Source organism: Electrophorus electricus, chromosome 20, assembly GCF_013358815.1.
Source record: "Electrophorus electricus isolate fEleEle1 chromosome 20, fEleEle1.pri, whole genome shotgun sequence".
NCBI lineage: Eukaryota > Metazoa > Chordata > Actinopteri > Gymnotiformes > Gymnotidae > Electrophorus > Electrophorus electricus.
In genome coordinates, this window is record NC_049554.1 from 337501 (window position 1) to 362226 (window position 24726).

The 24726-nt window shown below is 42.0% G+C and overlaps 2 protein-coding genes across 7 annotated transcripts; one reads left to right on the forward strand and one right to left on the reverse strand.

The window, feature by feature from the left end:
- Positions 1 to 6996: 6996 nt before the first annotated feature.
- btg2 (B-cell translocation gene 2) lies at positions 6997 to 9183 on the forward strand. Its single transcript, XM_027025438.2, has 2 exons — positions 6997 to 7377; positions 7857 to 9183. The coding sequence occupies exons 1-2, from the start codon at positions 7230 to 7232 to the stop codon at positions 8225 to 8227; spliced, it is 519 nt and encodes a 172-aa protein (XP_026881239.1). The 5' UTR covers positions 6997 to 7229; the 3' UTR covers positions 8228 to 9183.
- Positions 9184 to 16227: 7044 nt separating this feature from the next.
- On the reverse strand, positions 16228 to 24539 carry znf76 (zinc finger protein 76). Of its 6 annotated transcripts, none has more exons than XM_027025393.2 (14): positions 24435 to 24539; positions 22099 to 22196; positions 21631 to 21714; positions 21399 to 21476; positions 20954 to 21138; positions 20759 to 20824; positions 20245 to 20358; positions 19868 to 20069; positions 18438 to 18617; positions 17970 to 18164; positions 17638 to 17750; positions 17075 to 17227; positions 16873 to 16986; positions 16228 to 16728 (listed from the first exon to the last, which is right to left on the reverse strand). In XM_027025393.2, the coding sequence occupies exons 2-14, from the start codon at positions 22169 to 22171 to the stop codon at positions 16636 to 16638; spliced, it is 1650 nt and encodes a 549-aa protein (XP_026881194.1). In that variant the 5' UTR covers positions 22172 to 22196; positions 24435 to 24539; the 3' UTR covers positions 16228 to 16635. The 6 variants fall into 6 exon arrangements, with proteins under 6 accessions (XP_026881194.1, XP_026881196.1, XP_026881195.1 ...); XM_027025395.2 differs by lacking the exon at positions 24435 to 24539 and adding an exon at positions 24222 to 24428; XM_027025394.2 differs by lacking the exon at positions 24435 to 24539 and adding an exon at positions 23712 to 24428.
- Between the last annotated feature and the right edge of the window lie 187 nt (positions 24540 to 24726).

Below are 24726 nucleotides of genomic sequence, written 5' to 3' on the forward strand. Positions count from 1 at the left end.
TGTCTAGTGGACGTTGCAGGTTTCTAGGTAGAATGTACTTAAGGCTAAGAAAAAAATTGATAAACAGCTAGAGAGCAGTAAGGGCTAATATGCCGAAACAGCGGTGTTGGCATGAAACAGTTTCAAAAACAGGAAGCAGTATCACTGACACCAAAATGTTAGTATGGACAGCAAGCATGCTAGCTAGCCAACTAGCCTGTGTTTGGAATAAAAAAGTATGCTACCTAGCTCAATAGCTAATAAATACTTTTTTATAGTAAGCTCCATATAATTTTAAGCAGTTTCTAGCTTTTGTAACTACATTCTACCTCCATTTACTTAGCTAAAATTATTATCTTTGTAGACCCGCATAAATTTAACAGGTTTAAGGAATTGTTCCATGTCTTGCAATTCAGGCTGCACATTAACAATAAATGAGACAATAAGCTGTAAATAAAGAGATTAACAGTAATTTTATTACAGGGACTTAAGACTCAACTAGGACTCTTATCCAGAGGCTCAAGACTTGATTCAGACCTGCACCCTAGAGATCTGAGAGTTGACTTGGACCTGCACCTCAGAGACTTGCAACTTGACCAAGATGCATACAAAGTGAAGAGTGAACATCTCTGGCATTCATGGATTTTTTTGTGTCTCACCTTGGACACTTTGTAGGCCCCTTATCTCTTCCTTTCACCTGGTATACCCTCTTGGATATTGGATCTTGTGTGGAGTGCCCCATGTATTGTGAGGATTTTTCTGGTCTTGACATTGGCAGCTTCCAGTTCCTCTGTTGCCCAGCTTGTTAATGAGTGGCAGGGCATACATTTTTATGGCTTTGATCTTATTGTTCACATTCAGCAGACTCTTGAGGACCTGTCTTATCCTAGGGAGGTACTTTGATGTGTCCTTCTTGTTCCTACCTATTAGTTCAATTCTTTTTTTAAAACTATTGGATGAGCACACTTCTCCAGCCCAAATAATATTTCTGTGTCCTTGCTGTATATCCTGGTCAGGTGGATCACTGAGTCAATATTCCTTTCCATATTGGCATAAAGCTTAATGTCTTCCCTGTACAGGAGATGGGGGATGGTAGTTCCACTACTGAATATGTGCATGTACCCCCTAATAAGAAAAAAATAATGTCTTTTCCGGGTTTCTAGAAGTCCAAGGCCATGGAGATGTAGACAGGGGTGAAGAGGGGTTGGCCACAGCATCAGGGAGTGATAGGAGTATACAAAGAGAAGAGAGGAAGGCCTAGCACTGAGCCCTGTGGTACACTGGTGGAGAATTTACATGGATTGCATGTGGATCCTCTCCATGTTACTTGATAGGACATCATGCTGTCCGGTGTCGACCAGAGGAGGAGGGGTCCCCTTTTTTGAGACATGGTTCCTCTTGAGGTTTCTTCCTCTTATCTTAAGGGAGATTTTCCTCACCACTGTCACCTTTGGCTTGCTCCGTTGGGGCTTGGACCTGGACATTTGTAAAGCTGCTTTGTGACAACAGCTGTTATAAAAAGCATTATATAAATAAACCTTGCTATGCTTAGCTTTGGACTGGCCCTCCAGATTGGACTGGCCCTCCAGATACCAGTCACACCAAGGTTGGAGAGAACAGAGAGGAGGATGACTGTATTAAATGTTGTCAAAAGGTCCAGAAGAATCAAGACATATGACAGTTTGTCAGCTCTGCCAGCAGGATGTTTCTCTGTCAGTGCTATGAGGGCTGTTTCTGTTGAATGTGCCAGTTTCTAGCCAGACTGATTGGGATCCTGGCACTGGTTATGGGTGAGGAAAAGATAATTGATTGTATACTGCTCTTTCAAGAACTTTTGAGAGAAAAGAGAGAAGTAATACTGGTCTGTAATTGCTTCTGTTGGAGCTATCGAGTGTAGCCTTCTTTATATGTCCTGAGGATAAGGAGTTGAAGAATAGAAGCATATCTCTCAAAGTCTGGAACAAAATGGAATGAATAGGATCCAGTGAGGATGTATCTAGATTGCAGGAAGTCAGGAGTTGAAGGATTCTGTCTGAGGAGAGAGGAGAAAAAGAAAGAGTTGTAGGAGTATGTAGGATGTAGAAGTATGAAAACTGGTGGGAAAATGGGCAACAGAGGAAAAGGACTGGCAGGTTGCTGTAACCTTCTCCTCAAAGAAAGTGATGAAATAAGGAAAGAAAAAAGATATTGAAGAGCTTGCGTGGATGAGATACTGATGACTCAAATTTTCCTCTGATGACTTTGCAGATGTTCTACTGAGAACTTGGAAAGATGAGACAAGTATGTGAGTCAGAGGAGATTGGTTGAGGGTGAGGTCAAATGACGACAACAGTGGAAGGATGCAGGGGGAATGTAGCTTGCCCAGTGGAAGGTTGAATTAACCAAGGAGAATGAGTGGGTTTTCTTTGATGAAGAATTGACTCAGGAGGGTGTCAAGCTTATCAATAAAGTTATCTAGGGAACCTGGAGGTTTGTAGATAACAATGATGCCACCATGCTTGCCAAGACACTGCGGAGAATGGGCAAATGAAAAGGCAAAGTACATGGCAGCCGAAGTCACTAGTTCTCAACGGTGATCCAGATCTCTGGCAGAGCCAGGAAGTGTAGTGAGTGGAAGGATGCTAGGGCTGAGATGAAAGTCAGCCTTCTGAATAGCAGATTGGCAATTTCAGAGCCCTCTTGCCACCATGGTATGATTGTTATGAGCTTTAGGAATAGTTGAGGTGTTGGTGTTGCCCTGTCTAGGATGATGAGAGTGTCTACAACATCTGTGGCGTATGCAGACAGGAATTGCGGAGTACGTATACATCTGTAGCAGAGTTATCTGCTTAATTTGGTCTGCTAGAATGAACATTCTTCAGCTGAGAGTATACTTTGGTTGACTGGTGAAGAGTGCGTTTTGGATCAGTGCTTCTTTTGTGTATCTTTGCAGTCTGGATGCCAGTGCTGTTAACATTTGTTTAGCAGACTATAGAACTTCTTTTGGGCTGCCCATTGCATTTCTTTTGCAGCATTTCTTTAGCTCTGTCAGTTTGACATGTCTTTATCTTGGTTTCCATCCTTAGTTACAATGAAGGACATCAGGATTGGTTTGAGGTTGAAATATTGATGACTGCAGCAACATATACCAGTTTGTTGATTTTAGTTATGCTGGTTGTTGATATTGTGCTTATTGCTGCATTCATATCTACTAGCATACTGTCTGATACTAGCTTGCCAGTAAGTATGGCATTTAGCTTAGTCATTATCATTTACATTTAACAGATGCTCTTATCCAGAGCAACATACAAATTTTCAGTCATGTTACAGAGGTAAGCAAGTGTAGTGTTAGGAATCTTGCCCAGTGACTCTTATGGGTATAGCATAGAACACTTGCCTGGATGGGCTTTGAACCCCAGTGGCCCAGAGGGGCAGCAACATTGTTACCTACACTATACCAACTTCATTCATATTCCATATGTCCACAACTGGACCACAAAGCATGTCCACAATACATTCTGGTACTCCTGGATTCCACATGCATTCTGCATGCATTCTGACCATTCTTTCCAAATGTGTTCTATCTGGGTAGTGATAATTTATGTCATCCATTTCCAGTTGTGATAGTAGACATTATTTTACAATGTTTAAGGACTAGGTGTGTGTGTGTGTGTGTGTGTGTGTGTGTGTGTGTGTGTGTGTGTGTGTGTGTGTGTGTGTGTATATATATATATATATATATATATATATATATATATATATATATATATATATATATATATAGAGAGAGAGAGAGAGAGAGAGAGAGAGAGAGAGAGAGAGAGAGAGAGAGAGAGATCCTTATTTGGAAGTGGTGCAGCATCAAGAATCTGCATCAGCGAATCAGTGTGACTAAAGCGTTTATGGAAGCATGCGATGCGGTACCTCGGGAATCTTTGCGCGGCTTTTTGGGTTTTCAGGGACATGGTAGAGTGAAAAACGTCAGCGTGGCAGTCACACACGCGCACCCCTGCAGGGTGATGTTAACTCTGATCAACGGAAAAGGGCTCAGTGCAGCGAGATGCGCGTGTGCGACTGACGAGCGACATAATGCCCATATGTGTAAGAACAAACGCATCCCTGGATATACGCCCCGTCGTCCGAGCCAACCTGTAAAGGCACACAGCCTTGAGCGAGCACTGGGATGGAATATAAATGTACCGTTAAAACATCTTCGAGTAATCATAATCAAGCAAGCACTCTTCATGATAAGACTTATTCAGTTGGCAACGCAGTTCAGAACGTATATGCATGTAAAGTACGATTATAATATTTGAATTCCAATGGGTATGAATTCCAATCCGTGTAAAAATACAATTAAAAAAATATTAAGGCCTATTTGAAAATGTTCATGAGTTGCTCTGAAAGCTGCAACACGGAAAGCTGCGTGTGTGGCACATGGGTTGCCATGGTGAAAGCCCTTGACTTGAACCCCGTCATTACATCCTCTTTGACAGCAGCGGATCTAAATATAGTATCGGTGCCGTTTGTTTAGATGCAGCTGACCGAACAATGGAATCTGCAAAACGAAATGCTGTTAATATACGGATTGGGTTTTTTTGTTGCTGTTTTGCGTCAAAGGTATAACTGAACCGCAGTACCAGAGGGCTGTCAAATAAGCCTTCTGTCCTTGCTGTTAATATTTCTCCTTTAGCTGCTGATCTCGCATACATTTTTGTGTAGAATTTGTAAAATAAAAAATTAAAAAAAGAAAGAAAAAATCTATTTTTATTGGAAGCTACAAGCTCAAATGCATATTTATTTCTCATGCTCTCTACAGACTATTTTGGTTGATGTGTGAAAGTTATTTTCAGATGCTGTTATACGTTTTTAGGCAAGGTTTTAAAAAATCCAGCTGTAATCATGCTAACAGACTGCGTTTGCGACAGCGTAACATTATAATTGTGTTCTGACTCTGGACAAACTCCATCTCTATAAGAGACTATAATATATGCTTTACATTTTACAAAAGGTGAAATATCATCTTCTGCCTTGACTCAACCAGTTCTCTACTCACTCCCACGACAAAGCATTCGTCTTCCCCTGAGTATCTCTCTCTCGCTCTCTCTCTCGCTTTCTCTCTCTCGCTCTCTCTCTTTCTCTCTCTCTCTCTCTCTCTCTCTCTCTCTCTCTCTCTCTCTCTCTCTCTCTCTCCCTCTCTCGCTCTGTGTGTGTGTGTGTGTGTGTCCACGCGAATGTACTGAAACAAAAACATTGTGGTAAATTGTTTACACTATACTATATATACTAAGTAGATTAATTTTGCTGGACCAACTTAATAATAAAATAAAAACCACTAGACCTACTAGCTTTAACAGCCTGTAGACTACTGTTATTAAAATAATATTAATACAATTAGGCAATGTTCGCACTATTACACTGACAGATTTGTTTCATGAATGCATTTGGATACTAAATGTCATATTTTCGTTATGTCACATTGTGGTCACTAGATGGCGCTAAAACCTTTACGCCAAAACTCGTCTGCAGCTCCAACGATGTCCTTTCCGATGGGAATTCGCCAGTTCTTGTAAATTACAGGAATTTTACTTGTTTTGCTTTTCTCACAGGTTACATAATTTTTTTGTTGATTGTATCCTTTAGTTGAAGATGCTGGACAAAATATACTTTACACCCAACTAAGTTTTCTTTAGTTAAGGGTAGCCAGTGTTTTCTAAACCTGTTTTCTCAGATATGGGTAGCCAATGGGTAGCCAGTAGCTAGAATATAATAGAATTTATTCCTAGTGCAAGGAAAACTGGTTGCATGAGGAAAACCACACTTGATTTTTATTTCTGCAGCAATTAACTCCTACAACAGTTTAATTCATTTTTGACAGTTGTGGTCTGGGCCCAAGTAACCTGAAATAGAAACTGTTACTACTGTTTTCTGGAAGTCAATTGTCAAATCTTTTTTTTTCCCCTAAAAAAGTAAACAGTACTGGTTACTGGTGAATGCCATAACATATGATTTACATAATTTCATACTTGTGTCTTGTGGATGAGAACATTGTCTGCCTGGAAGAGACCACACACAGGATATAAATCATAGGGCAAAGTTGATCAGTCACAGTAACTTGATATGCAGTAACCACTCTGAGGGGACCAGTGAACCCAAAACATGCCAAGCTCTCAAAGAGTCAAGCAATCAGGCTTGTTAAGGTTCTCTTCTTCTTGAATATTTCACTCTAGTGAAGTATGATCACAATTTTGTTCACAATTTCCAACTATTTACTCATGTTTTTTTCCAGTCTATCACAGATTTTACTCACTGTTTGCACTGAAACACTAGTCAGTCAACTAAAGCCCCAGCTCCAATAATGAACCCACTTTCAAAATCACCTAGATCTTTTCCTCTTGATCCTAAATTGAGGTTGACTGGGCCTACTCAACATTTTTATATAGAACGCTGTATTTATCCCTTGGCCTAAATTGCCTTTCTATTAGCGTGTTAACGCAGGTAATTTATAATTTGTTTCTTTTTACTTAATTGGAAGGTTTTTGGAATATCCACTGGAATTTTGCCTTGAATTTCTACAGCAACCATAGAACAATTACTACCAAATATGTGATAAATAGCTAAACTGAATGGGCAACATTGTCAATCCAAAAATGGGGTCGTTTTCATAAGGAAGACAACTGCATACCAACTATAATGACAACTAAAACTGTAAAGGCATGTAACCGGAATCGTGGGGAAAATAACATCTTGGGTCCTACTATAAAAGTGCATTCCCGCAGGGTTTTTTTCCTCACTGTCGTCATGAATACCGAAACGTGTCTTTGACGTCAGACTCTATATTTGGAAGTCCACGGAAACCGTTTTTCGGCTCTTTTGCCCCCGCCCTCAAAACGGCAGTTTCCATGATGAGAACCAATCATACGCCACTTTAGCAGTGGGAGGACTTGTCCGCGTCTCTCATTGGATGGCTTGTGCGCATCACTCAAGGTAGTGATTAAATGACATCATCCTTTGTGTGTTCTTCAATAAAGAGGCAGACAAGCGTCGAGTACGCGCAAAGGAGTTGAGAGGACGGTCGATGCTTGGAGTCTCTTAGACATTTAGAGTTCACAAGAATGTTTGTTGTCCAACGTGTTGCTTTAATCTAGCCAGATAACGTTTGAAGAAAAACAAACAGCAAGAACTCAGCTAGCTACATCTTTCTAAAGCCTCACTTCAATACAGGGATTTAACTGTCGAGCTTAACGAGCACGGACACAGATCTGGAGAAAATGAGCCATAGCTACGGAGCCAAAGCTGACATGGGCCCCGAGATAACGGCCGCAGCAAACTTTGTTTCGAGGTTGCTCCGAACCAGAGGGTTTCTCAACGAGAAACAACTTCAGGTTTTCAGGGACTGTCTACAGCAAGCACTGTCAGGTAAATGTTTATCTCTTTTTAAACAACGTTCTTATGCGAGATTTTGACAGCATAGCTAATGCTAACTAGCTACGTTTTGTTCCGCCAGTTATCTGGCGTTAGCTAACCTAGCACTAGCTGTGCAGGTATGTCTTGGCTAACCTAACTAACCTATCTGAGCCCATTTCATCAACCAGATGGTACCTGGCTGGGTAGCTAAGCTACATCTGAGGCTGGCTGGTTAACTACCCTCCTTTGACAAGTTTCATATTTCTTTAGCTAGCTAGGTTAGCTAATATAACGCATGGCTACTAAATCACACACGCTGGCTCATAAAAGCAATAATTAAGTAACTTAATTAATAGAAGCTCGGTGGCTTGGCTATGCTAGCTAGTGTACGGGTTGCTTTTGTCCCTAGCTAGCATATCCTGGGTAACACTAGCTACATGTACCCCCGTTTCTGTAATGTCTGTTTTAACATCGTTGTTTTCTATCTCCAGAACACTACCAACATCACTGGTTCCCAGACAGACCACAGAAGGGCTCCGGTTACCGCTGCATCAGGATTAATCATGAAATGGATCCCCTTATTGGCAGAGCCGCTAGCCGAATTGGACTGAGCAGTGGACAGCTGTTTTCCCTCCTTCCCCGTGAACTGACCCTGTGGGTGGACCCATATGAAGTGTCGTATCGTATCGGAGAGGACGGGTCCATCTGCGTACTCTACGAGGCCGAACCTCCTGCACCCGCTTCCACTCCCAGCGCGCTCAGTATGTCGCCCTTCGACAAGACCCTGAACTGCAAAAATCGCTTCATGATGGGGGCTCGTGCCAGCCCTCCGAAGAGCTACCTGATGACCGTTTCCAGCTAATGAGTTAACCGCTGAGCATGAGTTGGGTGGGACAGTGATCGGCCTTACTCCGAACAGCTTAATTTTCCTGAGACTTTGCATTTTTAGACGTTTCTCTCTCGGTTAAAGCCAAATCTTAAACTCTTATTTTAGGTTAACTAAAGCACTGCCCATTGAAAGGTATTGTTCCTGTTGGATATTTTCAGATGGACCCCATAAGAACCTTGCACTGTTAAATCTTATCTGTCTTTGTCAACACTGTGACAATTTAGAATGAGCTAAAGCAGGTAAACATTTGGTGCTGGCTATCGCAGTGCAATAGGAGTATCTCACCAGTCAAGAATTTAGTGCAATCACACCTGTTGAAAGACACTAGCTAGGTACTATAGCGCTTGAATTTTAAACCATTGTATTGCACACAATGGCCACCACTTTAGGGCCCCTTTTAAACCTGGTGTTTCCTGGGGATTCTGACAAACCCTTTGATTTCTGCTGCCTTAAACAATGTTGTCATGACCTCCTTAATGTTGAACATTTCTGCCAAATTTGACTTATTGTGCAATATGCAGAAACATACTTGGTTTGGTTAAAGCTCTTGTTGTGCCCCTCCCGAGTTGTTGTAATGTTGTGAAATGAGTCCTATTTGGCAAAGTGAACGTGATGCTTGTTGAGCTGTGGGTGTGTCCGCTTCCCCCTGGGGCAGTGAATGCTGGCTCAGCACAAAGTGGATGCTTTAAACTGAGGTGGCTGGTTGGCGTCAGGCTTGTTCACACTGCCAGCAAGATGCTCTTTATCTCTTGTAGCGCTCCCTGGCTGCTGAGCAGCTTTGTTTACTGATTTTAGACACAAATGTAGTTTGTAAGCTATTTGAAGCACAATATGCTTTAAATGTAATTTTTGACCTGACATTTGTGCTTGTATTAAAAACTGTACAGTTTTGTGGAATTTTTATTGCAATAAAACTATGGAATTGTTTACTTGTCTTTCCCTTCTGTGAAGTAGTGGTGCTGTATGTGGTAAATGGTACTCAGTTGTGGGGGGGTTCAATCCTAATGCCCAGCAGGCATAATGACTTATCGGTGCTCGCTCTCGCGCGCACACGCACACTCATGTCTGGGCATGTTCTTCAGGCACACCTACACCAGGAAGTGTGGTTGTGGTTTCAGTGTTTGTTTCCATTGTTGCTTTACCAGACACAGCAGAGCAGTATATTTTGTAAAACCTTCTGGTTAGTTACAGTAAAGTATCTAAATATATTTTTATATGGTGGATACAATATCCCCTTGATCAAAAATGTCTTGATTGGATATTAAGATGTTATATTTCAGACTAGCATTCCAGCACCTTTTCATTAATACTAGCAAAGACTAGTTTTTGGAAATGTTTGGTAAGTTTAAAAGAAAAATGACTTGTGTATTGCCTATGAAGTTTGTGGACTCATTTTATTGGATGTTAATCCTGTCTTTGGTTTATTGAAATTTGCAGATATCCAGGTTACATTTATGGAGTTTTTGTTGTAAATTAGTATCAATACCAGTTGGTTTATGTTTTTCTTAAAAATGCAGTATAAAAATAAAGTATTCAGTTTGAGTATTCAGTCCCATAACTCCCTTAACTGCTTTGTTTTCTTGGTGGTATGCTTTGGGTATTTGTCTTATTGATGGCCTAAAGTCTTTGGTGTTCTTATAAATGCTTTCACCTAGGAAGGCGTGTACTTTATGTCCAATGACTTTAATTGGAGCATAAGTGGACTTGAGTGAAGTTGCAGAAATACTTCAACAATGTTTCATAGAAATAGGGTACACCAGAGCCCAAATGCATCATAATGAGTCTCAAGACTTGTGTAAATTTGATATATCACTATTTTATATTTGATACATTTACAAAACATTCCAAAAACCAGCCCTTTGTCATTGTGGAGTATTGCAAGCAGCTTGATGAAAAAAGTGTTTAATTCATTTGAAGACAAGTCAGAAACTTTCAAACTGGAAAGCTTAAAAAGTCTGAATCTTTTCCTTATGCACTATGTTTCTGAAACACCATTTAGCAAGGTTAGCTGGGTAACTACAAATCAGCATCAGGGCTGAGGAACACTGAGACAGACCCTTTCTGCTTTAATGCAAGTGTGGTCCATCTTATGCAAGTTTGAATAGCTGGAGTCCTTTGTTTTTAAATCTTGACCATTTTAAACAGTTTGCTTAAAAATAATCACATCTCTTGGGAACCAGATACATTTCATAAGTGTCAAAGAAATAACTGGTATTTTTGCTCAAATTTCCAATTAATGAGTAGTTATGTTGCTGTTATTACAAGTATTCATTTTGAAATATATTAAACTGTTAGTCTGATCTGTTCGGTTCTGAAGTGTTCTCTGTTAAAGTCATGCTAACTTTTGTGTGTGTCTTTTCCACATCAGTGTTGCTGTCGTTATACCTCTCTTTATTTTGGTGCTTAGCTTGAAAATGATCTGTGAGTGGATTGTTAGGATGGCTTTCGTGAAGTGAGATTAGAAGGTAGCTGTACTGGGAGCAGATGTCTCAGGAGAACTTGCTGTTACTATTCAGAGTCACCACACAGCTCGTTTCATCTATACACAGAGATACCACAACACGCACACATCCTGGAGTTTCCCAGTGCTTTCATTTCCATAAGAATGCCCAGTATGAACCCCTTGTACTGCTCGGAGGCTTGTGTGAATGGACATAAGGAGGGAGTGTAACTGGTGCTGTGCAGGCCCCTAGCCGAGTAGCAGCCCACCATACTCGGACGCCTCCAGCCCCCGCTGGCACACAAGCGGCATAATCAGCATCGCTGAGCTACTTCTTTCAGGAACAAGGCATCTGGTGAGGGGAGACAATAGGCTGCCTCTCATGGCTGGCTGTCCCCTTTTCCCCCATATCTCTCCCTCCCTCCCTTCCTCCCGCCACAGAGCAACTTCGGACGCGATGCCATCTGTCACATCGCTCTCCAGACGTGTCTGCCCTGCAGTGCGTGGTTTTCCTTTAAACCCCCCTCCCCCACAACACACACAGCAAGCTGCTGTCTGTGCTTTTTAAATAAACAAAATGATTGTGCTTACTTGGTGTCAAGGTTTTTATGCTTTGGTTGAGTATGAAACCTGTTGTTAAACAGGTAGCAGCCTAAAATCAAGTTTATTACTTAACTTGGTTTTACAGTTTACCAAGTACAATACAAGAAGTTAACATCAGGGTGATTTAGCTTAACAATACATTTAGCTTAGCTACCACAGGACACTAATAAGCAGTTGCAGTAGAGCTGCATATATATATATATATATATATATATATATATATATATATATATATATATATATATATATATATATATATATATATATCCACACTAAGACCCAGACCTCAGTCTGAAACTCTTCTTCTGCATGGATGACAAAGTTCTGATCTGCATATCAGCAGTGTATATCAGCTTCCTATGACTGAAAGCCTTCACAAAAAAAAAAAAAAAAAAGTAATAAATATAATATATAAACTGGAACAATAGCAAAACAAAACAATCCAAAAATCCAATCCAACATTCAAACTAAATATTTTTATTATTTTAAAAAGTGCTGAGTAAATATTTTGAGCTGGAGTTTTGATTACAAATGCTGTAGAGTTTAGAAAACCTACATATAGTGAATTTAGTGGGTAAATGAATAAAACATCATAAAGTTGGGAAGAGGTGTATAAAAGTGGATTAACAGTGTGTGACACTGCCAACTCAGCAGGGTTTGTGTGTGTGTATCCATCTTGTACTTCACATTGAGCTGATTTTTAGGATGACAGATTCAGCACAATGCACACACATTTTATTTAAACTCTTTCACCCATTCCTCAGTCTCACTAATAAATCTTTACCCCAGGGTCTATGTTGATATAGTAGCCCCCCAAAAAGACACATTTTTATCAGTTCAACCTAGAATGAAGTAGTGAACTGTTTTATTTATCAACAGCTTGTCTTGTGACCTGATACATGCAGGGGCAATGCAGCATTTAGTATTGAAACTCTACTAAATTTGTGCCCTAATGAAGTTGGGTGACCATTGGTGCATATTGAGCAATGTAGGTTTGTTCAGTTAACCCAGCAAATTCAGAAACTATATTTTCTTTGGTTACACACCACCTCTTGGGTAAGTGAATGCGGAGAAGAGCATATACTTGGCTGTAGGTAGGTGAGATACTGCTGTTCACCTGAGGGCTTTTTCTCTTGGATGTTAGAAGTATTTCTCAGAGGCCTCTTCTTAACACTACTCCCCTCGAACCCCCTCCTGACGCGGCATCATTCTAACAAATTATTGACCTTTGGCCCTCTAGCAGCTGAAGCTACTCAGAGTGTGTTTGTGCTTGCTGCTGCCATGTGATTGGATGGATGTTGTATCCAGGCAGAATTCTCCCCTGCAAGGCATTTAGAAGTTTTTCCCAGTTTCACATTGGGACCTCATGTTCATCTGCTAAACTTTTTTTCCTCCCCACACAAGGGGAGTCTCTGTGTGCACATGTGTGTGAATGGGTGTGTTTTGAAGAGGCATACGAATGGACAGACACTATGGTTCTTTCAAAGACCCATAACACTATGAACTAGCCCTCATTCATCTGACCAACAGCAACAGATTTTACATCTCAAAGGTTGAATCACTTGATTCAGCTGTGTCTCTGTTCCCTTTAAAATAAATTTAGCAATTAAGTTCTCTCCTGCTAAGATTACGTTTACAAACACACACTGAGGAGTAAGTCCATAACTGCAGTGTGTGGTATGTGGATGGGTGGATGTGAATTCTGGTCATTTGTTTAAACCTCAAACAGCATGTGCTCTGTTTGGGCTGGGACAGGCAACCATAATTAGATGAGAGACAGAGGAAGAGGAAGACAACCAGAGATAGAGAAAAACAGGAGGATGAGAACAATATATAGAGTGACAAACAAGAGTGAGAGATTGTTAGTCATTTGCACGTTTCACTTAGGAAAGTTTAGTCGTAAGAAACTAGAAAGGTCTTTGAAATGTGTTAAAACCCTAAAGCTGACTAGACATTAGCTGTGAACACCCTAGAATTCCTTCAGGTGTGGTGAATGACTCCCATAATTAGAAGATGAAAGGGAGTGAGCGGATTCCCTCAGAATGGCCAGGCAGCGAAACTCCAACTGCATGGCAAGACGGTTAATGCCAAGAGACTGAGCTGATGTGTACGTGTGAATGGTGTTCCCTTCCTCCATAGCTGTAACCACAGCATTTCTGATGTGTGTGACAGAGACATTTTATGTGTTTTTAGTGATTTATGCTAAGTCTACATCACAAAAGGCCGCCCCTCCCCCGTATCGTCGGCCTCAAAGGGTGTAGGATGTGGAAGGGGAGTGGAAAAACACAGCAGCCATGCTTTAGAGAGTGATGGAAAGTTGAGGCTGTGTTTATTTTGCTGTTTGAATGTTAAAACACTTCCTGTCCTCATTACCCCACACCTCTCTTGCCTGCACAAACACTTCCCAGAATAAGGTCTTGCCCTATCCCCTAAAGCAAACACAAAATCTAGTTTTTGATGCCATTCAAAGGTGCTTTTGATATGTTGGATGTAGTTGGATTGTGCTTCCTTGGGTCTACTGTTGTAAGACTTTATAAAGGACAGCACCAGGAATTTGAAGAGCAAAATCAAAAACTTGTTGCTAACGTACTGGAGACCTGGCAGGGGTAAAAAAAAACAAACCCAAAAACAATTCTTTGAAAATAAATTACCACACAAAGAAGGCAAGGCTGGTAAAGTGGACTTATCAGATGATATCAGGAGTGCAGGAGTCAGTGTTATGGATTGTTCTGTGTGTACGATATTCTGTAAAATGAACGTCTGTGCTATACGTACTGTATGGCCCTCTCCCCTTCCAACAGACACACTCACTCCCCTACTGCCACCCACCCCTTGTCTGTCTCCCACAAAGCCTCTCATTGTTCTGGAGGCTGCCGTGAACCCAAGCCTGCAGCAGCTGTTGGGCTAAATCCTGAAATACTACTGCTGAGAAGGGTGTATGTATGTGTGCACTCTAAGGGGGAACAGCAACCTGAGCTGTGTGTGTGTGCAGAGAGAAACCTAGAAGCATAATAAAGGGATCACACTCCTCTAACCCCTTTTGCCCCTGTCTACATCCTCTCTGAACACACACACACACACACACACACACATAAAGACATAAAGGCCCCCACCACTGTGATCATGCTAAGTAAACAATCCCACATCAGCTGGGAAGTACACTGCATGTCTGGGCATGTTAACCCTTTCTGTTCAAAAACACACTTGCTTTTTCACTCACATGTGTTTGTGTAGCTTGTTGGTATGAAGCCTGGTAAAGTAACTCATGAAATACAGTCACCAATCATAAAACCCCCACCCTGCTGTGCAGTAAAGGAGATAAACTTGTTTGTAGACTTTTCACTCTCATTGTTTGTCTTTCAGACTAGAAACTCCACCCTTTGACACTGCAGGTCCCATATTCCTCATATCTTTCTCATCAGGTAGGCATATGAGACACGCAATAACTGCAAAATGTTCAGTTCTCTTTTTAAGCTAAGACAAAATAAACGAGCCCATTTGGCCTTATTTTGTGTTTGTGTAGGGTGTGTGTTGCTGTGTTTAGATGTGTTCACTTAGAGAAGTGTACTCTTAGAGAAGTCGAAGCAGGCATGTACCCAAAGAAGGGCTTTGCCGTGCAGGTTTCAGCTTATCTGGGTCCAGTTTATCTGTTAGCTAAACTCCACCCTACTCTTTCTGCTGCAGATACAGATAACACCAGTAAGACAACACACACACACCATCATAATCATCATCAACTGTAAAATGTGTTCAATATGTCGAGTCAGTTCAACTATATTTCTACATAAGAATAACATTACTAAAGTGTGCAGAACAGTTGTCTGTAGTTATAACACGTTCAAATCATCTTTTGTCCACTTAACTGGTTGGTGTGATATAATCACAAAGCTCCAAGTTCAAAACCCAGACCCATGTGTAGCTGCAGCTGTACATAGCACAGGTCTCCTAGGATGACTGATAACTTTTTGTCAGCTACATTTGATACCAAATCCGTCAGAGGGCCCATTTCCTCCGTTACGTGCGTATGTTCAACAAACTGGATCTTTAAAAGGTTATGGAGATATGAGGGGTCGTGTTCACATCCAGCTTCCCCTAACACAACGCGCCGGTTACAGTACAAGCTCTTCTCTGGCAGGACTACGTGCTGCTTGTATGCGCGGGTCTGTTCAGCACGTAGACCTCGTATATCACGGCCGCCCGATCCGTCCTGCGTTAAACAGATAATGCTGTTTGACGGCAGCGCGTGAAGGGATATCGAGCTCTGGTTACGCTAGGCGTGGGCACGCTCTACAGCCTCGCGCACTCTCACGCGGAGGCGTGGCGGAACAGTGGACGGGGGCAGTTTCCAGCCTCTCCCGAGCAAAGGAAACCCCCGGCACTGCTCGCGCCGCCTGCCTTCCTTCCTCTCGCCTTCTCTACAGCTGTTGGCTGTCGTCTCTAGAGCGCGGCCAGTCGGAGGCTGTTGTTATGGGAGAACTGGAAACCAGAAGCTTGGCTCGAGCTCGCAAAGGTAGCGAGTGTTCGCGTTCGGGCACGCGCGGGAAGACGTACGTGGCTTCCTTAAAACGAAGACAAATACTGCGACCGTACTGATTTATCAAAAGTAACGACATGTCAACAAACTGATACATCACTCAAACAGCAGCCTAGTACTGTATACATAAAATAAATTAAGACACGTGAGAGCTGCTGACGAATTTAAGAGATCGAGGGATAAAGTTAACAACACAATGCGCCGAATCCCAAGAGGGTGGCCGTATTATTTTTTTACTAGAAGTCCTAAAACTAGATATTTGACCCAAAGCTCTCTCCCACCCACCCAACGGTATGTAATAACATTACATAAAACGTTCCTTCGTATTCATTTGCAGCATTTGGCAGAGGTATAAACACATTCTGCACACACTCAACTCAAAAGTAGGCTTTCAAACACGGGATAAGCAAAGTTTATTTATTACCAAATGTACATATTATTAACACAAGAGACTTGAAAAGTTCACCTATATTAGCTCAGTGGGTGTTGAAGGCCTGTCTTCACTGTAATGTGGGAATTGACTGGGAAACTCATCCATAGGCCTCTTGGTACATAGTGTTCTAACACACACGGCAGCTCCTTCAGACTGAAAATCCCTTGGGAAAAAAATAGATGATCCTTCCATATAGCGTTAGAATTAGGGAGCTGAGAGAGACACTCACTGTCCTGCCACTGCAGTCTGAGCACTGATATCAGTCCTGCACAAACTGCAGCAGCAGTCTTAGAACTTGGCAGGTCTGCTGGACTACTGCTGATCGTAAATCAGTGCTTCTGTGGGTGCTGTTGAATCTTCGTGGTATGTGGTCAGGGCTCTGACTGATCCTGGGTCAGTCCTCCCTGCTGGATGTCAGTGGTAGCCATGCCAATGGCCTCTTCCAGAGTCTGCTGCTCCTCCAGCTGGTCGAAGGGAGATATAACATGTCTGAATACACATTGATCAAACACAATGATGCAACAGTAGTACAGGGACACACACACACACACACACACACACACACACACACACACACACACACACACACCTCCAGGTGCTGCATATACCTGCACTGCTATCTGTGTGCCATTTGCTGTTGCCAACAGTGCCACCTGCTGACACTGAGAAGACGACACATTGAAACCACCAGGCATAATTGCAGTGGACGTTACTATGGCAACCTGAAGACCAGAGAGGAACAAGTGAGTAAAACTGAGGAGATACCAGCAGCACCTGATCCAATCACAGTACATATCCAATAACGCCCACCTGCTGCAGTTCTTTGCCATCTTGCGTAACCATGCCAACGTGTTGCTGTTTCTCACTTATGACACTGTGGTGGGCAGGGACAGTGATGGTGGTTCCATCCTGTGTTACCATGGTGATGCCAGTGCCCAAAGCCTGCAGATCTGACAGATTCACCTGTGACAACAGTGCCCACACACACACACACACACACGCAAATGATAAAAACACTAGAAAAAGAAAAACAATTTCAGCAAAATGAGGCAAAAAAGAAAAATTTTCCAAATTGTATTTAGCACACACACACACCAGTGTTGTGCAGTCCTTCAGTTTATTTCAGAGGCTTTGGATGATAATCATGAATACTCCTGTTTATTCACAAATCAATATAGGAGTTTCTAACTGCAGTCAGTTTTAATGTGAATAAATCTATTATATAAGGGCGCATGGGGGGGCCAAGTGCTGGAACTTGATCTATTACAGAAAAAACACTTATGAAAGCCGATCCTTCAGATTTTATGTGATTTTTACTTGAAAAATCACACACTCTTTTCTTCATTCCTCTGCCTATGAATGATTGGCAGTACCTGGGTGCCAATGATGTCCTCAGGCTCAATGGAAACTTGAGACTCCTCTTTCTGTTCTGTCCCCTCTAAAAATGTGTTTTTCTTATGTGACGATTCCAAAGACTCTATGTTTGCTTTTACACACACACACACACACACACACACACACACACACACACACACACACACACACACACACACACACACACACACACACACTAAAAGCACCATCTTTTTTTTTTTTTTTTAGCCTTTCATGGTTTTTCCACTTTCCACTTTTTTTATGAAAGATTTTCCATGTGTATATGTTTATATGTCTTTGTGTGGTGTGTGTAAATGTGTGATCATCTCACCTTCAGTGGGCTCATAATCTTCGTGCACAGTGCGTTTGTGCATGGCCAGTGTGGACGTCTGTCTGTACGTCTTACCACAGTGGTTACAGCTGTAGGGCTTACAGTGCGTGTGCACCACATGGTGCTTATAAAGACTGGAGTACTCCGTAAAACGTTTCCCACAGCCAGGTACCGTACACAAGTACGGCTTCTCACCTAGACAGACAGGGAGGCAGACAAACAGAGGTAGGCAAATGGACATTTCTGTAGTGCATTTTTCTTAGCACATGCCTAACACTATACATTATACAGTTTTTACCATCATAAATGCTAATTCATTACTTATTATCCTTATCTTTTAATAACAATTGCTCACTGCACTGGGGACAAGAATGAGAGAGAAACAGACAGAGAGAGACAGAGGCAACTTCCTGTGTTATTCTTTAAAATCCCATATTTCTGTCTGGTTTTGCCATGCGGAGTTCCTACCTGTGTGGATTCTCATGTGGTTTTTGTAGTTGGTGGCACTAGCAAAGCCACGGCCACAGGAAGGCTCCGGACACAGGTAGGGCCGTTCACCAGTGTGTGTGCGCATGTGCACCTTCCGGATGTTGGAGGTGGTGAAGGAGCGTCCACAGCCCTCAAACGGGCACTTAAACGGCTTTTCACCTAGTAAGGAGGAGAGGGGAAGAGAGACAGTGAAAGACAAAGAGGGATAAAGACACAGCGAAGGATATGGAGAGAGAGAGAGAGAGGAGCAGAGACAAAGAAGGGGAGAAAGATGTAAAGGGATGGAGTGTGTTTGTTATGCTTGCATATCTGCATAGGGTGTATAGGAATGTGTGCATCTGAAGTACATCCTGAAGAGAAGAGACTTTAGTGAAGAGCCCATCACCACCACTGTCACTTCTCCTGATAGGATTAGTTGTGCACTATGTGGATTGAACAGAACTACTAACTGGTTGTCATTGTATAGTGCCAAATATTTGTAAGTCATTAGTCTTTAGGCTTACAAGCTACTCATAAGTTGTAAAGCAAGTTAAAGCTTTGTTAATTGTGTGCTACTAGTTCACCATACAGTGTTGGACAGAGGAGGTTGGGTTCCCCTGCTAAGTCTTGATGTAATAAGAGTGTTTTCAGGGAGGCATAACATTGAATTAGATATATTAAAGAGGTTTAACATTGAATTAGACATATTAATATCATAAGCAATAAGGGAGTATAGAGAATCTGTGTCCATTCAAAATGATTTGTGTACAGGACGGAGGCCTCTGTAGAGGTCTCTGCAGGCTTCTGCAAAGAATCCCGGGTAAGCTTCAGAAGACCTCAGTGTAAAATTGAGGTCAGTGTAAGAGAATGTCTCTCCACCAGGCTCAGGACAGTATAGTAAAACAATCTTCATTAGGATAAGGTCAAGAGAAGTCTTCTCTTGTATGGTTTGGACATAATGGTCGTGAATGCAAACACTAATATGTAAAAGAAGGTGGGGTGAATACATAATCACTTCTGACAAATGTGGGTTTTTTATGTTTTTGTTAGACATTCTCCGGAGGGTTCCTCAATAATGCTTGTTAACGTTAACCTGTAATAAAGGACAGGACCAACTGTTCTCTTCAACTAATTCTGAAGTCTGCATCTTTATTTTCCATTCAAATGTTTAACTTTAAAACTGATTGGGGATTTAGGAAGGACAGTCTTGGTTCCTCACAAGGTTTCTTCTTCTTGCCCCTAGGGAGTTTTTTGCCTTGGCTTGCTCATTAGGGACCCAGATTCTCTGTATATGTGATTTCTGTAAAGCTGCTTTGTGACATACTGTAAAAAGCAATACAAAATAAATTTGAATTAAACTCTCTTATGTGTGTGATTGTATGCAGCGTGGTACATGAGTGTGTGTGTGTGTGTATTCATGTCACTCATACCTGTGTGTGTACGCAGGTGTTTCTGCAGGTCTCCAGACGTTTTAAAGGCTTTATAGCACATATCTTCAGGGCACTTGTAAGGTTTCTCTCCTGTGTGTGTGCGCAGGTGACTCTTGAGGCCGTAGCCTGTTGCAAACGCCTTTGTGCACGACGCTACCTCACACCTGTATGGCCGGTCACCTGTGTGCGAGCGCTCGTGTACCTGAGAGACACCACAGGGATGGGTCACGCAAAACGACCTGCACAGACACCTCACCACTCGCAGCTGAAGAATGTGTCACAGGTCCAAACATGAGTGTGTTGGTATTTGATATACAGTTTGACAGTGAGTGAATAAGTGTAAGTGTGTGTGTGTGTGTGTGTGTGAGCTCTCATACCTTCAGATGATGTGCAGTAGTGTAGAGGCGCCTGCAGCCTTCGTAGCTGCACTGGAAGGTTTTGTCGCCCTGCTGACTTTTATTTGTACGCCATGCCTTCCCTTCGAACATTAGCTACAGCACAGAAACACAAACACAACCATACACCAACACATACATCAGAGGCACTTAATGGAGAAGTGTGCACACAGATAGGGTTGTAACTAGCAGGTTTATTCAACTCCAGTACCTAAATGCACTAATTAGGCTCCCTTCAGTGCTAAGCACACTCCTTGCAATTTGATTTGTCTAGCATTTTTCACTATTAAAACGTGCATGTGTCATGGATGTTCCAAAACAACTTTACACAGCTCCATGCTGCTCAGCTGCAAAACACTAAGAACTACCAGTGCAAAATAGGACAGCAGAAACTTCCTCTGAATTCTCATGCTCCCCAATCTGCGTCTCTCCCTACCTGCGCCTCCCCCTACCTGCGTACACACCTGTGCTTCGTCTTACCAGCGCCCACTCCTACCTGCACAGCAGTCTGTTCCACTCCATTAACCCTTCCACTGCTCCCATTCACCTCTACCCCTGAGACCTAAGGAGAAAATATGTACAAGAGACTATATGCTTTACATTAAATGACATTATGAATATTATCCTTATGATGTGGTAATTTTAGTCTCTTCTGAGTTGGTGATGACATATGCGAATATGTGGCTCTGACCTGAGAAGCGTAGCTCTCCAGGGTGCTGATCATATCAGCCTCTGCTGCGAGATCGTCTAGTGCTCCCCCTGTCTGCACGGTAAGGATAGCACCTCCTGTCTGCAAAGTCGATGGGTGGTGGATGTACACAGTGCTGCCATCTTCCAGCTGCACGGCCTCCACTGCACTGGGGTCATAGCCATCTACTTGATCAATTAAAATGGAAATTGAAATGGAAAACTACATATAAAAATGGAAAATTGTATATACAGCAATCTCAAGTACTAGAGGAGAAACAGCAAGCTAGGACAGTTTTCACATAGATTTTTTTGTGAAAGACAGAATTTAGTTAAATATAGGATATAGTTAGTAACAGCTGTTTTTAGATGGGTAGCTCAGGTTTTTTTTAGGCCTTGTGGGGTAGCTCAGTGTGTGTTTTAAGATGTGTGTGTTTTAAGATGAGTACCTTTAGGCATGCGGTGGATATAGGCTGTGGTACCGTCCTCGAGCTGGACTGCCTGACCATCTTCGAATGGCAGACTGTCTGAACCAATAAACAAAACAAAAACCAAAAACCAGAATGAAATGAACAAAACAGAAAACCCAAAAAACAAGAGGAGACAGAAGAAATGAATTTGTAGGCTGGAAGCTGGTTTATTAACCTGTTTAGAGAACCATTAATGTGCTGTCAGATCTACCTTTCGGCTGTACTGTGACCTGCTGGATGTATGCTGTTGTCCCATCCTCCAACTGGATGGTGTCTCCTTCAACCAAATTACCATCTGATGGCCAACATAATGCAAGACACTTCAAATGAACCATTATACATATATACATACCCACAGGTGCATAATACTGGGCAAAAATTCTCATTTATTCCACATAGGTATAACCAGCAAAGAAAATACACTATTAAAAAGCAAACAATAACAGAAATAGAAAAAAAGCTTAATGCTAATGGAAACTCCTGTTTGTTTGTTGTGCTGGGGATAGAAATGTGGTTCCCAATCTCTAATATTTCACCATTTTTACTGTTCTGACACACTCGACTGGACCAATGAGCTATTTATTCTATATGAGCTGTTTTTAGATGGGGCGTGAAAGAGCAAAGAAAGCACTAAACCGTGCAGAGCCCTGCATCTCCAGCACTGGGAACATGATCTCACCATTAATAGCCTGCTGGATGTAGGCTGTGGAGCCATCACTCAGAGCCACAGCCTGCAGGCTCAAACTCTCCATCCTATTGCTGGAGAACACACACTACCTGCCCCACACACACACACACACACACACACACACACACACACACACACACACACACACACACACACACAGAGAAGAAGTATTATTACAAATCCATCTCCGTCCCGATTCCAAACACTAACTAGCCTATATTCACTTCAACACCCATGTACAATGCTAACCTCTTAGGTAATGGATAACAGTACTTCTGAATTTAGCAGAGCTTTGCTGCTTGTGTGGGAATTAATCTGCAAGTACCACAGAGAAACATTTGGTTCACACGGAAAGCTTATACTGTAATTCACAAAGCAACTCCTACAATATGTATAAGTGAAAATGGGTGGAGGAAGGACAGGCTTATTTTCCTGTGCTGTCTTGTACTGCAATGAATTTCAATGGAGAACACCTACTAAAATAGTTTAGTCTAGCCTCTCCTTTACAATGCAACACAGGCAGTTATGAGGCTTTCATCATATAACTCATATGCCTTAACATTTACATCAACCTACACTACATGTTAAACAGAAAAGAACACTTGGTACAGATTTTTATGAAATATCTTTTAGATTTTGAAGACTTTCATCCCCTACTTAATATAGGGGATGCAGAAACTGTGATCCCCCTTTATACTGGTCAACCCCACTGCACGAGAATTCTCAAACACACCACATGATGCATTCATATTTACTGCATCCATTGCCCCACTGTCTGGCTGAGCTACTCTGGCTTCACACCCTGGCCTGTTCCCTTTACAGGAGCATTGCTATAAGTTCTAAGTGTCTGCCAAGCTTTCAGTGCTATGGCACCCAAACTCTTCAGGTACCAGTTTGTTTTCCTGTTTTAGTTTTCTATGGCCTATAGCTACAGCCTGCTTTTTTTTCTGTTGCACATCAGAATATTCATTATGCTACAAGTGTGACATATTTTTACAGTTGGTGTTCCAACATGTTGACTTGCTTTGTAAGCATACCTTAGCTTGAAAAAGGTACTATATAAATAAAATGGAAAACTATCACTATTAGAGTGACTGGATATAAAGAAAAAAACTGCAGTTAATAAAATGATGGTTAAAATGGCTATTGTATCTTGTTTGGACGTTTTTGGTTAATATAACAGGAAACCCTCCAGGCTATCCTTTGCATGGGACATGACTGGTAAAATATGTTGTATATAAATCTTAATCAACTGCTACACTGGGTCAGGATATTGTGCTTCACACTGCAAAAGGGCAAATATTCTGAAAACACCGCAGAGCAGACAGGCGAGATAATTTTAACTTTTCAACGAGTTACAAAATTATACACCAACTTAAATGACTGACAGTAAGAACATTTGGACATTATTTAAACCATTTAGCATAAGAGTGTTTTTGTTGAGGGGTGCCTGATGACTTTTCGGTAAATCCTTTAGTTTGGAAATGAAATGGTTATGGCGCACTGTAAATCTAATATTCTGTCACATGAGCTTCTTTAACAGTTTAGATAAAGTATCATATACGATGTTCACCAGGAAAAAACAAATAAAGAAATTCAAAGACCTGAGTAGCTTGATAAAGATCAGTTTTTTGCTGACAAACTTGAACATGGCTGCCAGCCGGTTTGGGTTCGGTAACCTAGCTAACGAAAAGGACTTTGCAGCCATCCAGTTCAGGGCTCAAGAAAATGTCTCGTCAAAATATAAGACGTATATAAACATCCCTGTTGTGCTACGAATGTGGTTTGTGGCCTAATTCACAAGAGCACCGTTTGGTTGTGTGTGACTAGCTAACTTTAGCTAGCTAGCTAAAAGGCTGGTAAACACAGCTAGCTACGTTCCTTTATCTTAGGAAAGCAACCAAACGATTGGCATCATGGCGAGAGGTAGCCAGCTAGATCTGATCGTTTCAGAGTCCAAAGCAACGACAGCTGTTAGCAAAGATAGGCTAGCGAGGTAGACGAACTAAAAACAGAAACGGCGCTGTAGCTGGCGAAGACAAGCTAACCTACGCTAGCACGTCAACAACTTCTCATCGGTCACTGCAGGCCTCTTTTCTGTCGTATCACGTTACCTTATGCACGAAACTACCATCTGGCTAACCGACCAGACAACACTAAATGCGCTGTAACTTATTTTTATCCAATTACAGTAAATTTTGAGGTTTAAAACAACTCGATTTAGCACAATCCAACCCCATTCTCAACTTTCCTGCGAACGATCCCCCATTTTTCTATCCCATCTCTCCCTTGGCTTGAGAAGTTGCAGCGCAAACTGGGATACTCACCACCACCGGCGGCGCAAACTGGGATACTCACCACCAGCGGCTGCGGCGGCGCAAACTCGGATACTCACCAGCGGCGGCGCAAACTGGGATACTCACGACCGGCGGCGGGCCGCCATGCACTCAGATCTGCCCCGGAACCTGAAGAATCAGCACCAAACTCCTATTAAACACTTATTTGCAAGCTTAGAAACACCGCACGTACAGTGCTGGGAACATTTTTGCCTGGGAGTTTCATCAGACGTGCTATTAAAACATATTTACCCAAATATATTTTGATAGGACGTGTAACTGA